The 12,917-nt window shown below is 51.4% G+C and overlaps 1 protein-coding gene across 1 annotated transcript; it reads right to left on the bottom strand.

Annotated features, from left to right (window-relative positions):
- Positions 1-7,107: 7,107 nt before the first annotated feature.
- LOC129643172 (apolipoprotein L3-like) lies at positions 7,108-12,596 on the bottom strand. The gene is made up of 3 exons (XM_055567451.1): positions 12,566-12,596; positions 10,644-10,764; positions 7,108-7,972 (listed from the first exon to the last, which is right to left on the bottom strand). The coding sequence occupies exons 1-3, from the start codon at positions 12,594-12,596 to the stop codon at positions 7,108-7,110; spliced, it is 1,017 nt and encodes a 338-aa protein (XP_055423426.1).
- Positions 12,597-12,917: the final 321 nt, after the last annotated feature.

The following is a 12,917-nucleotide window of genomic DNA, read 5'->3' as shown; positions in this document are numbered from 1 at the left end:
TCTGGACTTAGCCCTGCTGGCAGGGACAGAATCACGCCTTTAGTCCCGGGGGCCACAGGAGGGGCCCAGCCTTGGTGGTCACTGCCATAAGGTAGATGCAGAAGTTCGTGGGAAGGGCTGAGAGCACGCTGCCCTTTGCTACCTCGGCTTATCTCCACCTGACCACAGATTTTTTTCTCTCCAAATGGAAGACTTTTATCAGAAAACCAGTGTCCTGGCGACTCAGAGACGGCTGCAACAGAGAGCTGGCCCTGCCTCCGTTGGGATTCTGAGCAAAGAGCCTCTGTGGACGGGGCTGAGCGTGTGGCAGGCACTGTGCTCACACCATCCACGCCTTTCCTGTTGAATCTCACATCAGCTCTAGGAGTGCTGGCTCCGTTTCACAGATGAAGAAATGGAGGTCAAGTTCCCACAATCTGAGAGTCCTGCAGCTGGACTGTTGGTGAACTTCTCGGTTTGCCTCAAGCAGAAGTGGACCTGGATGCCCCACGAAGGCCCGCCTGCCCTTCCCTCAGGGCTGCTTCACCCCTGGAAATGTCCCTGGCCCATCATGGTCCCCTCCCTCCAGGTTTGAGGGAGGGACAGGAGATTACTCCATGAGGATAGCCAACCATAGTTTGGCCTTAACACAACTGTTATGTATCTGTTGCATTTTGCAGGTAAAGGAGCTAAGTGGATGGGAGAGGTGGGGTGCTCTTCCAGGAACTCAGAGACTTGTGTTTGGTGGGAGAATGTCAGCAGCTCACATCCTGCAAACATCCATTTGACACCCTGTTCCCAGAGTTCAGGGCTCAGGCCAAGACAGAAGCCCCAGACCCCAGATAGAGAGGAGTCAAGGGGCAAACAGGCCGCTGCTCTGCCCACTGACCCGGACAATTCCGCTCCTGAGCTTACTGGAGCTGCTGGGACTCAAGGATGCCTCCTTTCCAGACCTTGGGGTCCTCTGGGGACAGCTGGCTTTGAGTGTCACCCCTACAGAAGGGATACAGGGAGGAACAGTGGGAGTCAGGAGCTTTCCTGGAGGGAAAATCCAGCACAGTCATCCCTCCCGCCTGCTTACTTTAAACCTCAGGCAGAAATTGAGGGGCAGGGAAAGCCATGTGGGCCTCCCCAGGGGAAAACTGCCAGCATGATGGTGCCCAGGCCCCACTTCCTAAGTGCCCTCCACCACAGGATAGTTAGGGACCCCAAGCAGGATCAGGCTGGGTGGGTTGGGTGTCCTGGGACTCACCTCCTGGCCAGGTAGCCCCTGCAGCAGGCCTGGAAGCCAATGATGACATCCGTGATCTTCAGGTCCCGGTCCTCCTCCAGGTGGGCCAGCACGCCGGCCCGGAAGAGGACCTTGCTCTGGCCCATGCGGTATAGGTTGCTCTCGAGCTCCAGGGCTTCGATCCAGAGTAGGAGAGCCTGCTGCTAACCATGGGGCACCCCATCCACCATAGAGCCCTGGAGCAAGGTCAAGGCCAAGGCCAGGGAAGGGGCCTGGAGCCTAGGTTTCCCTGCTGCTCTGTGGGCAGTCTCCTCCTGGTTCAGGGAGAGTGGGGCTGAGGGGATGCAGGAGGGGGCAGGTGGGGGATAGCACGGGACAGGTAGAAATACAGAACCTCAGCCCTGTAGGGACCTACCCCTGGAGTCTGTGCCCACATGCATTTCTAACAAAGGTGGCAGTAGATAGTGGGGCTCAGGAGGCATTACCTTAGGTAACTAGGGAAACAATGTCCTTGTTTGTTTATTTGACTGCCCTGGGTCTTCACTGCTGTGGGGACAGGGGCTGCTTTCTCTAGTTGCAGCGAGTGCGCTACTCTTCGTCGAGTATCGGGCTTCTCATTGTAGTGGCTTCTCTTTTTGCAGAGCACAGACTCTAGGGAGTGGGCTCAGTGGTTGCGGTGCACAGGTTTAGTTGCTCCCAGCATGTCGGATCTTCCCGGACCAGGGATCAAACCCGTGTCCCCTGCATTGGCACGCAGCTTCTTTACCACTGGACCACCAGGGAAGTCCCAAAAGTTTCTTTCGAAAAACGTACTGTAAAGTGAAGACTGGCTTCAACGTCCTTCAGAAGCACAAGAGCTAAGAGGGGTGGCTGAGCAGTGTGGGGCCTGTGCAGGGTGACGGGCAACATCACAGGTGGCTTGAGAGCCTCACTGGGACAGTGCAAGGTGCTCCTCACCAACTGTCCTTGTGGCAGAGGCTGGGTCCAGACCAGCTCCACAGGCATCTGAGTGTAACCAGTTGTTAGATATTCTGTCAGCAGCACAACTTCCTGAGGATAACCGGTGGATTCTAAGTATGGACCTCTGCAGATTCAAGACACCCCTGTTCTCTTCAGTCTAAGCCCCGGGAACAAGGCAGCTGGAGGCTGTGTGCCGCTTGGTATGAGGGCAGCTCTGTGAACTTCAAGGCATTTGTGAGAATTAGGAGCAGCAGCTTAAAACCAGCAAACTCAGGGCCAAGCGAGGAGCTAGAAGCCTCCAAAACAGGCCCTGCCAGAAGGGACTCAGGTCCTGGGTGGCGGGACAGACCTGTGCCCATCTCTCCACAAATGGGGAAGCACAGCAAGTGGCGACAGATAGCCCCGTGGCCTGGGCTCCAAGGAGGTGGGTCCACTACCCGGGGCCCAGTATGAGCTGTGTTACAGAAACACCACATGCTTGCTTCACTTCCTCCTGAAACAGGACACCCTGCATCCTCCTGACCAATCAGCTCAACATGGATCCAGGGAAGAGGCTCCAGGCACCCGGAGGCCCCACCCAGGAGGACCCTTCCCAGGTGGGGGCTGTGGCCATACTCCTGGACCCTGGGCCCAGCTCCCTCCTGTTCTCCGTTGGGGTGACAATCACATGCTCTCAGAGGGACAGTGAGGTCTTGATAGGGACCCAGGTGACAGTGCTGACACAGCGGTGGCCCAGCCCAGGCTCCACAGGGGAGAATTTCCCCGCAGGAAAGAGGGACTGGAAGTGGGATCCCAGTGAAGATTGGTTTCAGGGAGCAGTGCTCCTGGAGGTCCTGGGGTCTACTGCACGTCCCTGTTGCTGCACATGTATAACATACATGCGGAGTACTGGGAAAGGAGCCCACAGAGCAGGACAAGCACTGGCATCATGCTGGGGCCCTTCACCCCTGACATCCCTGCAACACGCAGCAGGGGGAGGTGATTCGTGTTTGTCTCCAGCTGGGGAAGTGGCCGGTGCACTTACTGTTGTGTGTGGGATGTTGGACCCAGAACAGGGTGAGGAGAGTCATATCCATTGGTCTGAGAAGAGGGCACGTGTGCATCCAGGGAGCACTCAATCTGGAGTCTCTCTTCCTGAGACTCTCCCCCCAGGGTTCAGGTCCCTGTTAACCATTCATCTTCATTATTCTTCAGCCTGACCTATTGGTCCAAGAATATAGTCCTCAGACCCAAGCTCCTCTGTCTCCTGGGAACCTGACACTGAGATGCCAGGGCCTTGGACCTAAGTTCCCTGCTGGAAGGGGCCTCTGGGGACAGACTGTGAGCTCCTGCAGGGGGACCTGCCCTACTTTCTGTCCTTCCTGAACTGTGCAGGTTTGGGGGCTTCTTTCCATTAGAGAATTAGACCTGGCCTGCACCCCTCCAGTGCACGCTCTTCTGTGCTCACTTAGCCAAATTCAGTTTCTGTATTCAGAACCACAGGGATCTCACCTGACACAAGGGTCACTATGGAATTGCATCATCTGCCCACTGAGCTGAATGGGGTCAAGATCTAAGGGTTCATGGGGACGTGGGGATGGACACTGAATGGTTCTGTATCCAGTGCCTGGAGCCCTGCCCAAGAGAAGTCTGGGCAGGATTTAAATTCCCTAGGAACTTACAAAGAATTACAGAAGGAATGACACTCATGATTCGGGGATTAGACAGATGCTGGCCATTACTGCCAGCCTCAGGGAAACACTGGATGAGAGGGAGTCAGAGGCACTGAGGAAAATTCTTCCGAGGGAGGTCTGGACAAAAGTGGGGAGAGGGCCCTGCAGCACGTGGGGAGGGACTTAGGAGACGTCCTGGTATCACTTCCAGGTCCCGGATCTCTGGCTTCCTGCCCTGGGCTCCAGGTGTGGGAGCCAGTTAAGTGCTCACATGCTCCACACATGGAAACACAGAGAGTCGGTGCCCTGTGGAGCAGGCCCATGGGGGCAAGAGCCACACCACGATGCTCCCCTCTCCTTCCGGGACAGGAGGAGCCTGAGGCACCCTCTGAAGGCTCCTCAGAAGGTCCAGGCAGGTGCAATCCCAGATGGGTGACCAAGTCAGAACATGGCCTTGGATGGACTTTCCCTCCATGCCTGCTCCCATCCTCCAACCCCTCAGTCCTGCTGCTGGAGATCGAGTGAGCCTGGCCTCCAGCTCTGCCCTCAGGGGACCCTGCTACTGCACACTGCTTTGTTCTGCAATTAGGTTTCAGCATCTGTGCTCAGAGTCATGGGTAGCTGTGGAGGAGGTGAAAGCAGTTGTGTTAAGGTCGATATTCTTATGGGTCATTCTAGCCTGTGCGGGGAATAGATGAGTGGGGCATGGCAGTGCCCCAAGATAAACCCAGGAAGGCAATTCTGGAAGCTCCTGCAGGAGTCCTGGTGAAACGTGAAGGCAGCCTGGGCAAGTGTGTTGCTGTCTCTCTCTCCCCTCTGTTTACGGCTGACCCTCTCTCACACCTGCACACAAGCTCTCTACTCTCAGTCACCCTTCGGTGTCCATTCTGGTCCCTGGGGCTGGACGAGGAGCATCCCAGTGCTCAGCCCAAGTCTGATGACATGGGCTCCCCCGGGCATCCCACGAAGCCTGCAGGACTCCAGGATCTTAGGGAAATGATTGGGTGGAAGCCCAGCAGGCAGACAGGAGGAGCCATGGAGGACGTGCTCCCTGAGACCCTGGGAGACAGGCTCCCGGGGAAGGAGGTCAGCCATCTGGAGCCCAGCTGAACCCCTCAGTCAATGCAAGGAAGCCTCAGTGAATCAGCTCGTATTTATTGAGCCAGAGTCTAAGGAACACAAGGTGGAGAGAACCAGAGCAACCTGAAGTATCTTATCCAGCCTCACCCCCAGCTGAAGAAGAAACCGAGGGTCAGAGAGTCGTGTCTGTTGGCCCCAGGCTGGTTCATCTTCTGACACACCGAAAGTTCCTTGACCTGTTTCCGCCTCCTTGTTTCATCCTTCTTTCTCTTTTTTAATCAACCTCTGTTCCTCCTCCGCATTTGGATTTTCATGAAACGTCACTGGTGTCTCGGTGCACTCTGGCCCCAAAGAGCTCCTGGCAGCGTGTCAGGTGTTCCACCCACTGTGCTGTCACACCGCTGCTGCCACAGCCTCACCACCACTGTCGTCAAGAAGCCACTGCCTGAAGGTCTACACAGACCATTCTCCATGCAGACGTCCAGACGGCCAGCGGGTACGTGGAAACACACTCAGCGTCACTAGTTATTAGAGAAATGCAATCAAACTACAATAAGTTATCTCCCCTACAGCGATCACAGGGCCATCACCTACATCTACAATGCTCGGAGGCTGTGGAGAAAAGGGAACCCTCCTACACTGTTGGTGGGAATGTAAATTGGTGCAGCCACTATGGAAGGCCATGTGGAGTTTTCTTAAACAACTAACAATAGAGCTACCTTATGATTTAGCAATCCCACTTCTGGACATATTTCTACAAAAAAATTAAACCTCTAATTTGAAAAGATACATAGCAGAACTATTCATAACGGCCAAGACATGATATTAACCTAAATGTCTGTTGACAGATTAATGAGTAAAGCAAATGTGGTACATGTATACATACCATGAATCCTACTCAGCCATAAAGAAGAATGAAATAATATCTGTAGCAATATGTATGGATCTAGAGATTACTATACTGAGTGAAGTAAGTCAGACAAAGACAAATATATATTATTAGCTTATATGTAGAATCCAGAACATAATACAAATGAACTTACTTATAGAATAGAAACAGACTCATAGACATAGATAATGAAGTTTTTAACAAAGTTTTGTGGAGATAGGTAAATTAGGAGATGGGATTAATAGATACACACCAGATAAACAAGGGCCTGCCTACTGTACTAGCATAGGAACAGTATTCAATACTTTGTAATAAACTGTAATGGAAACGAACAAAAAACAATATAGACATATACATACTCAGATACTCTGTCATGTCTGACTCTTTGGAACACCATGGACTGTAACACGCCAGGCTCCACTGTCTGTGGGATTTCCCAGACAAGAATATTGGAGGGTGGTATCATTTCCTCCTTCAGGAAATCTTCCCTACCCAGGAATCAAACCTGTGTCTCTTGCTCAGCAGACACATTCTTTACCACCTGGGAAGCCCACATAAATCGATACCTGTATAATTGAATCACTTTGCTGTACACCTGAAATTAACAGAATACTGTAAATCAATTATCCTTCAATAAAACAAGCAAACAAAAGAAGTCACTCCCTAAGTAAGACACATCAGCTAGGGCCAAAGGTGAGTTGATGCCGGAGGAAAGGTCTAGAGACCACCACCAGGGGAAGACTCTTCTTGCTGGGACATCACAGCCTGTGGAGGGTGATAGAGGAGCCCCTGCTACTTCTGGATCCCAACAATCCTAACTGACCTTCTCCCATTTTCAACCCATTCGTATACCTGGCCTCTCATTGCTAGTTCCCCTGCCTCTCCCTTTATTCTGCTTCCAGTGTCATCTTTAGTCCAAAGTAAGTGGTTTCTGATGGGAGGGGAGTTTGGGGGAGAATGGGTACGTGTATATGAATGGCTGAGTCCCTTTCCTGTTCACCTGAAACTATCTCAACATTGTTAATCGGCTATACTCCAATACAAAATAAAAAGTTCTCAGTATGAAAAAAAGTGGTTTCTCCCCGCCTCTCATTCTCTGGTCCCCCTCCTCCCTTAATCCAGGCTCCAGGTCATTTCCTTCTCTCTCCTCATCTATCACCTACATCCATCCCTTCCTTGCTTTGCTCAACCACAGAAATGCCAAATTCCTAACATGAAGCTTCATTAATGTGCTCTCCCTCTCTTTCCCTCGAACAAGGTACCTCTGCACTTTAGCCCCTCACATGTCCCTGGACCCCGCACTGCTCTGGGGGTGGCTAACTTAGGTCCTCCTGCAGACTTTCATAGATCTGGGTGAGCTCCTCCAACTTCCTCTCCAACTCCCATGCCCGTTGCCTCAGGTTTTCAGCTGCTTCTGTCTTTGCACCATCGTGCAGGTGCATTGACTCCTTCACCAGGAAGCCCACATCCACCAGAAGAAAGACCCCTGCAGCGGCCAAACCCGCGATCCGGGCTCCTTTGGTAATTGTTAAAGCTGTGGCTTTGAAACCTGCCTCTATATGCTGGATGGCTGGGCCTGAGATTCTCCCAGGGCTCATGTAGACGCTTGCATTGGCTGCAGAGCCAGAGTTGGCATTGCCTGTCTCCATGGCATGGATGTGCATTTCAATGCATTGTACAGCTTCTTCCTTTTTTGTGTCAACAATGTGGGGGTTGCTCTTGAGTACCTCTAGGAGAACCTTCCATTTCTTGACAACAGTAGACATCATGCGACTGGCTTCGGTTTCTGCTGATGACCTCTTCACACGTTCGATGATACTGGTGGACACACTGGTCACACCAGCTGCTGCTCCCAGCCCTATCCCAGTGGCCAAGAGCACCACACTGGCCCCCATTGTCACGGGTGCCAGAGCCAGGCCAACGATGGTCAGAATACCGGACACAGCACCGGTGCTGTGGGCCATCACGTTGGAGATGGTGCATCCCTTATGGACCTTCTCAATCTTGCCTGCGAGCTCATGGAACTTGCCTATGAACTCCTCCAGCTGCCGTTTCACCCGAGGAAACTTATTCAGAAACCTCCTCCTGTCCAGCTGCTCTTTCGGGAGTCTTTCTTGGTCCTCCTCAACTAAGGCTCTTTTCAATTCGTTCAGATAATTGTGTAGTTCATCCGCATCTTCCCTGTAACGATGAAGGTAAGGAATTAGAAAGGCAGTTTGCTTGTCTGTAAAATTGGCTCCATAATATCTATTCTGCATAAATACAGATATGTTACTATAAATCATTAGAAAAGAATTTTATAAATGTAAAATTTTCTCTTTCAACCTTAAACACGTTTCATACTTCATAGATGCTCCATCTTGAAATAGCTAAACTTGGAGTAGTTAAACGAGGTCACCTTAGGATACTGGCAACTTAAGAGAGGTATTGGAGAGAATTCCCAGGTGGTCCAGAGGTTTCAACTCTGCACTCCCACTACTGGCCTTGACTCAATCCCTGGTTGGGGAATGAGGATCCCACAGGCCATATGGCTCAGCCAAAGAAAAGGTATGTTGTAAAGATGTCTCACAGGTGGGTCAACACCACCACTTTGAAAGAGTTTTTGGAGTGGGAACTCCACAGATAAACAAAGACATGTAGGACTGGAGGAGAAAACCTTCATTCAAGGGCTTCAGTGTGTAGTGAGAAGTCTCCTTGCCCTTTGCCCTTGGCTACTGGGAAGTGGTCCCTAAGCCCCTAGAATTCTGGCTGATAGGAGTGTCCTTGCATGCCTGGGCCTTTGGTCACTGGTCAGTCTGACAAGGTGATGAGTGACCAAAAGTCTCTGGGTCTCATGGTATCAGTTCTGCCATCTGGTAGAGCTGGACACTGGGGCACGAGTCTGACTTCCAGGAGGGGCTGGAGATGACAGGTCAGGGTAATTTGGCTTTTAAGCAAGGTGAGTGTCCCTGATGAGCAGTACTCCATGCATCTTATCACACACCGAATCCACGTCAGTAATGTGTCCTGAGGACAATGGAAGCTTTGTATGTGAAACCTGCCCAGTCTCTATCCTGTGGCTGATGGGAACTTTTATCCTTCCCTGTAGTAAACTGTAGCTGGGATCATGAAGCTTTCAGTGAGTCCTATCCATTCTATAGGGAATTCTTGAACCTGAGAGTTGTTTTGGGGATCCCCTAAATTTGCCATTGAAGTCAAAGTAAGGGCAGTCCTGGGCACTATGCCCTTGCACTTTGCAGATTGGCTGTCTCTATGATCTAGAATAATTTAAACCCAAAAAGTCAGAGCTTGAAGTCACCTTATAATCATTTGGTCTGCCATCTGCTGTCTTCTAAGCATTGAGCTGTTGACCTTCTCAGCAGAAGGTCACTGGGTCCACCCACTGCCCCAGTTGACAGGGAAGAGGGAGATGTGCTATGAGCCCTCGTTTCCCTTGGACTCTCCAGCTCACCTCACTGACTCCTGACCCGTCACCCAGCACTCTCAGCTGCTCAGGGGTCACCAACCTAACTCACAATTTACCTGGCGACAGCTTCATTGCCAGCACCCAAGTCCGTGTGCAACTTTGTGGAACCTCTAAAGATTCAAGGGATTTGAGGAAACACTCATCTGAACAGCTGAGCCTGAGGAGACAGGCACTTACACAGCTGGTGGAGGAAGCGTTTTCCTCTTGGGTGGGGATGCGTGAGGCTCCTCAGAATCCCTCAAATGTCACACAGTCACAGCCACTCACTGTGACCCTGGAGGGCCACCTGAAGCACACAGCTATCCCATTGTCAGGGGTACTCCACGTAGCTTAGAAGAGGGTCCCCAATGGAGTGAGAAGCCAGGTCCCAGGCAGGGTGTGCAGACACAGTCACCCAGGGCCCTCTAGTCCAGCATGAGGGGATCCCACCAGGGAGGGAATAAATGTCCCCTTCTCCCACTCAGGGGACCTCTGCTGGGGTCACAGTCCCTTCAGTTCTGTGTCCTTAGGGCCCACTCTCTTCACTCTAGTCCTGGTCCTGCTACCCAAGCCTGCCTACTAGTCTTCCAACCTGGATCCGCTGCTTCACCCTGACCCTTGGGTCTGACCCTGGTCCAGGCCTCCCTGGTCCTTTGGATGAATGATTGCACTTGGTTCCCACCTCTGACCCTGCAGTTCACTCTGAGGCCATCACCATAATCCATCAGACTGAATTGCTATTCCCATTGGACACAGGACAGATCTGAGATTCAAAGTCTTAAGCCCACAGGCCCAGGAGTTGGGCACAACTAGATCCAGGATCCCACCAGCTCCTCCAGTTCCTCTCTAGCCTCTCTCCCTTATGGGCCAGCAGGAGCCTGCAGGGCTGGTACAGCTCCTAACATGGGGAATAGAAAGACTGTAGGCAGAAGCCCAGGACACAAATGGTGGTGTCGGGATTTCCCCACTTGTCCCAAAGGAAATTCTGCTTGGGTCTCCTCACCAGAAAGAAGACCCTTGACCCTGTCTCATCCGAACAAGCTTTGAAAATGTTACTATTGACTGAGTACTTACTCTGTGTCAGTCATTATGGGAAGCACTTTACATGCATGATCTCAGTGCACTCACAGTAAAAATGAAAAGATGGAGAAACTAAAGCAGAGAGTAGTTCAGTAACTTTTCCAAGGTCACATAACCTGCCCCTTCCTTGCAGGTTTCGTCTGTTCTCAACTCACGATCATTCACTGTCAGCAAATGACATGGAGGAAACATTCCTGATGGGATCTTGAGAAGGAACATCCCTGTCTCCAACAGTAGGGTCCTGCCTGGAGGAGGCGTTACTCCAGGAGGAAGCTAGCCTGGTGCTGGGGACATGGGTGACCTTCCTGGTGCACCTGTGCCGGTTACCTGGACAAACTGGCCTCAGACTTAATTCTCTCCAGGAATTCATTCAACAGGAGTAGCAGTTCCTCTCTGCTCAGTATGTCCCAGAGACATTCAACGACATCCTCAAAAAAGATCTCAATATCTAGATGAAAGAAAAGGGAATAAGATTAGAAGAATTAGTGGTGGGACATAAATGTTATTGAGTATAAAATAGTTAAAATTCATCTTTCTGAGCAGCAGTCACCTGGGGTGCTCTTGGTGAGGTCACCTAGGGTTATTGATGGACTGTCCCACCTCCCGCCCACCCCCAATTTGTGTTGAAGAGTTAACCCCTGGTGACCTTTCTGAAGATAGGGCTTGTAAGTAGATTAGGTGAAATGAGATCCCACATGCAATTCCCAGGTAAATTGAGGTCATAGGTGGGATTCCCTGGGAGTTCTAGTGGTAAAGAACCTGCCCGCATTTGCAAGAGAGGCGGGTTTGATCCCTGAGTCAGGAAGATCCCTTGAAGGAGGGCATGGCAAGCCACTCCAATATTCTTGTTTGGAGAATCCCATGGATAGAGGAGGCTGGCAGGCTGCAGTCCATGCGGTTGCAAAGAGTTGGACATGACTGAGCAACTGAACACACACACACAAGAAGAAACACCAAGTGTGATTTGTTAGTTACCCCTTCCAGAATAGATGGGCAGTGCCCTATAAATGAATGCTTTCATGTTTGGGCAGTGAAACAAATACTCACGTTAAATGGGATAAAGAATGTAATGACTACAAAGAGCCTCAGATCACTACAGGGTAAGACTACTCCTCAATGAGTTATCAAAATCCCTGAGTGATTTCAGAGATCTGGAGGTTATGGAATTGTAGGTAAGATGTTGGTGGCCAGGCTATATATATGTGTGTGGGTGGGACTTGATATCAAATGTGTTTCTTGGTAATTCCACACAAAGAGGCATTATCCTTATCTCACAGAAGAGGCAAGTGAAAGTCAGACAGGACAATGGACAGCCCAAGGCCACAGAGGTGAAAGCTCTGAGGTTGAATCCAAGGTCAACAGTTAGACAGTTCTTGGACATGACTTTGAATTCTCCTTACATTTAAAATTCCTGTGATTTGTTCATTCTATTCTATAGCACACAATGGGGATTCTTTGCGACTCATTTTTGGTGGTGAGCATGCCGTAGCATATATAGAAGTAGAAATATAATGTTGTACACACAAAACTTAGAAAACATTAGAAACTCATGTTACCTAATTTTTAAAAAGACTTTAGGACCACATGCCATTGAGTAAAACTACCATGTGAGAGGACTCCTGCTTCTGACCACAGACTCTAGGATGGGCAGGGGAGGGGATCCACCAGGTGGAGGAGGGGTGGAGCCAGATGTGATCCTCATCACCCCTCCCCTCCAGGTGGGAGGCGGCAAAGGCCAGACTGGGGTTCAGAGCAGGGTCCACTGACCCTTGCAGAGGCTGGGCTGGTGGCTGGGAAGAGCTGGAGGAAACAGCTTCTGTAGTGATGCCCAAGTGTCTGGGAGCAGGAGGAGGCTTGGGCCAAGGGAGAGAGCAGGAGAAGTCCAATGATGCTGGAGGACCTCCTCTCCCAGGCCTGCCTGGCCTTGGGGACTGCCATCTGTGGTCCAAGCTCCGCATGTGCTCTGCCGGCCTCTGTCCTGAGTCACTTGCTTGGTGGGGGGAGAGGCAGGAAGTCAGCACCTTGGTCATGGCTCCCTGAGAAGAGGGCTGGGAAGGAGGTTGTGGGCAGACCCCAAGGTGAGGGGAATCTCCTGGTCTCTCTCGGAAGCTCAAGGATGCCTATCCATCCTCTTCATGGTTCTTGATTCCTTTGTAGTTTAACTCAGCCTTCAATTACCATTGAAGGAAATACCACCTTCAATTCTGGGTCACAAGTAGGAACCTTCCAGAGAAGAGAGAGCTGACTACCTGAGCAGTGTCCGAAGTTTCCTGAGCTCATGGTGGCAGCAGGGGCTCTCAGAGATCTCCCTTCAGCTCCTTGTCAGCATCAGGCTGGAAGGAGGTGTAACCTCACCCTTGGGAAGAGAAAACACACTGTGAGCTCCACTGTGAGGGAGCAGAGGCTACAGGGAGCAGCGAGGGACAAGTTCTCTGGTGGGTTCCCCCGGGATGGCCACCAGTGCCTCCAGGAACTTAGCCCACTGCGGTTCTCTGTCTCCTGGGCTCTGCTGGTTGTTAGTTAAGAAAAGTCATTCACCTCCTACGGCTCCTTCCAAGCCAAGTCAGAGTCCTGCTCTCCTGTTGGGGCACAAGGAGAAGG

This window comes from Bubalus kerabau, chromosome 1, assembly GCF_029407905.1.
Source record: "Bubalus kerabau isolate K-KA32 ecotype Philippines breed swamp buffalo chromosome 1, PCC_UOA_SB_1v2, whole genome shotgun sequence".
Taxonomy (NCBI): Eukaryota; Metazoa; Chordata; class Mammalia; order Artiodactyla; family Bovidae; genus Bubalus; species Bubalus kerabau.
The sequence above is the reverse complement of the archived record's forward strand: the minus strand, read 5'-3'. Positions and strand labels throughout refer to the sequence as shown.

Coding starts and splice junctions, on each gene's coding strand:
- LOC129643172 (XM_055567451.1), bottom strand. CDS start 12,596: ATGAGCTCAGGAAACTTCGGACACTGCTCAG. Junction 10,765..12,565: donor AAACTTCGGACACTGCTCAG/GTAGTCAGCTCT, acceptor TCTTTCATCTAG/ATATTGAGATCTTTTTTGAG. Junction 7,973..10,643: donor TCTGAGGCCAGTTTGTCCAG/GTAACCGGCACA, acceptor TCATCGTTACAG/GGAAGATGCGGATGAACTAC.